The 2,234-nt window shown below is 47.1% G+C and overlaps 1 protein-coding gene across 1 annotated transcript in view; it reads right to left on the reverse strand.

The window, feature by feature from the left end:
- Positions 1-2,234, reverse strand: part of MEP1A (meprin A subunit alpha) — a 31,802-nt gene that overhangs the window by 17,418 nt on the left and 12,150 nt on the right. Inside the window, exons 6-7 of the mRNA XM_013006772.1 lie at positions 2,094-2,118; positions 745-920 (exon numbers count right to left, since the gene is read on the reverse strand). Coding sequence (XP_012862226.1) covers positions 745-920; positions 2,094-2,118 — 201 coding nt within the window. The remainder of the gene's footprint in view (positions 1-744; positions 921-2,093; positions 2,119-2,234) is intronic.

Genomic DNA, 2,234 nt, shown 5'->3' on the forward strand with positions numbered 1-2,234 from the left:
ATCTGAAATTTGGATCAAAATTAACATTACATGTGAAATAAGCATTTGCTCCACAAAAGCCACATATGGTGATACTTAAGTTATTCCTAGTACATTAAGAGTTTCATGAATTTTTGTATATGAACCCAGGATTGATGAACCCATAGGGGAGCCAGTAGACTAAGGGGAGGGGCAGGGGCTGGTGCTGTTACAGTGGTGGTGGGGAAAGGTAAAAGGGAGACGACGACGATGTCAAGGAGTACAGGAAGTAAAAGCATGTCAGGAAACTGATGGTGGTAGCAATTGTACAATACTGCTAAACGTGATGGAACTGTGGAATGACATGATTTTTGTATTAACTCTCTAGTAATAATGATTTTTTAAAGTTTCATTAACCTATTACTGAAGCTAGACATTTTACTCTTTCACACCACCTATCAACTCCACAATCTCTCTGTGTTCTCGATTGCCACTGGGAAAGCTGAAGCCTCAGACCACACAGATGGGGCCATCTCAGAGTCTGGTCTTCCAAAGCACTGCCATTGAGGTACCAACTTACAGCGACCCCCGAGGACAAAGTAGAACTGCCCTGTGGGTTCATGAAACTATAAACTTTTAGAGGAGTTGAACGCCTCATCTTTCTCTCCAGGTGCTCCTGGTAGGTTCGAACTGCTGACCATGCAGGTGACAGCCCAACCTGTAAGCCCCCACACCGCCAGCACTCCTCAGAGTTGATATTACCCAGCCAAGTGGAGTCGTACACACCTGGAATAATCTCATCCCACCAGATGTTCACATAGTCATCCCGGTCAGTCCTTGACTGCTCGTGGTAAAATCCCAGAGCGTGCAGGATCTCATGCTGGATGATGGCCTTATAGTCACAGTTCTGGCCAATGGAAAGATTCTGTCCCACGTGTTGGTCACCCACGGCGGACCAGCACCTTTAAAGAAGAGAAGAGACAAAGGGTGTGCTAGAACAGTAAGTCCCAGTGTGCCTGTCATTTATAGGGTTTCAGAACATCAATTGAAAGAAGCTAGGTTAGGGTTGGTTGGTTGGTTTTCCCCCCAAAGAAATTACCCATAGCATTCTCCTATGTCGATGGTTCGGCCATAGAAGATGGTTAAATAAGGAACATACTTTAGAGGGAATTTTATGCAAGCTCTAAAATGAAGATCCTGGATTAATGATTGTCTGGGGGCACAGAAGGGGAGGGGAGGGAGGCAGTCAACATCAGTGGCTACAAGGAGGAGCCAAAGGTTCCAACGTTGATTGCGGCGATGGTTGCGCAACCTTTCTTGATATGACTGAGAGTACTGCATTGTATGAGATGTTGATTATAGCTCCATAAAACGTGTGCATGACAATCCATTGTAAAAGTGGTACAACCATACTCAGAAGATAGTGGCTCTACCAGTGCCCAAAGATCAGCATGCGTCTTCATGTCCACAGGACATTCCAAAGAGGAAACCAGTCCATAAGCCCCACTTCATTTGGAAAGGCTTCAGGCAAGGGAAGGAGTGCTGGTGACAAAATGGGTTACTCGCTGGCCTGCTACCAGCACGGTCCGCAGTTTGAACCCGCCAGCTTCTCCTTCGGAGAAAGGTGAGGCTACTTCCTCCTGTAAGGCCGGAAGGGGCATTTCTACCTTGTCCTCACTCTCTGCCAGGAATTCAGTGCTGACTCATCGGGCCCCCCTGTGAGTTTCCCAGGCTGTAACCGTTTACCATAGCAGAAAGCCCAGTCTTTCTCCTGGGCTTCAAACTGACGCCCATGCAGATCACAGCCCCAATGCATAACCACGTGTCCCTCCCCTAATTGAAATCTTATAGGGACACCTTCCAGCCACTGGCAGCTAAAATCCCTCTAGGCTTCCCTTAGAAGAGCCCTGGGGGCATGGTGGTTACACGTTGGACCGTTAACTACATGGCTGTTCAAAACCACCTGCTGCTCCGAGGAAGAAAGACAAGGCTTTCTACCCGTGCAAAGAGTTAGTCTCAGAAATCCACAGGGGCAGCTCTACCTTGTTGGATAGGGTCTTTCTGAGTGAACATTGACTCGTGGCAGTGAGTGAGAGGCTCCCCTTGTTGGATTAATGCTGGCCAACCCTTTTTACAGGTGTTGACCGACCGAGTCATCCACTGCACAGAGGACGAGAGAATTGGATTGGGAAAGGGACGGCCAGTGGAAGGTGATACAACTGACTTCACTTGATTTTTTTTACAAGTACATTTTTCTTTGGAAAAGAAAAAAAATT

The sequence above is a fragment of the Echinops telfairi genome, unplaced genomic scaffold, assembly GCF_000313985.2.
Source record: "Echinops telfairi isolate 266 unplaced genomic scaffold, ASM31398v2 ScPeMD7_3533;HRSCAF=4204_1, whole genome shotgun sequence".
Lineage (NCBI taxonomy): Eukaryota > Metazoa > Chordata > Mammalia > Afrosoricida > Tenrecidae > Echinops > Echinops telfairi.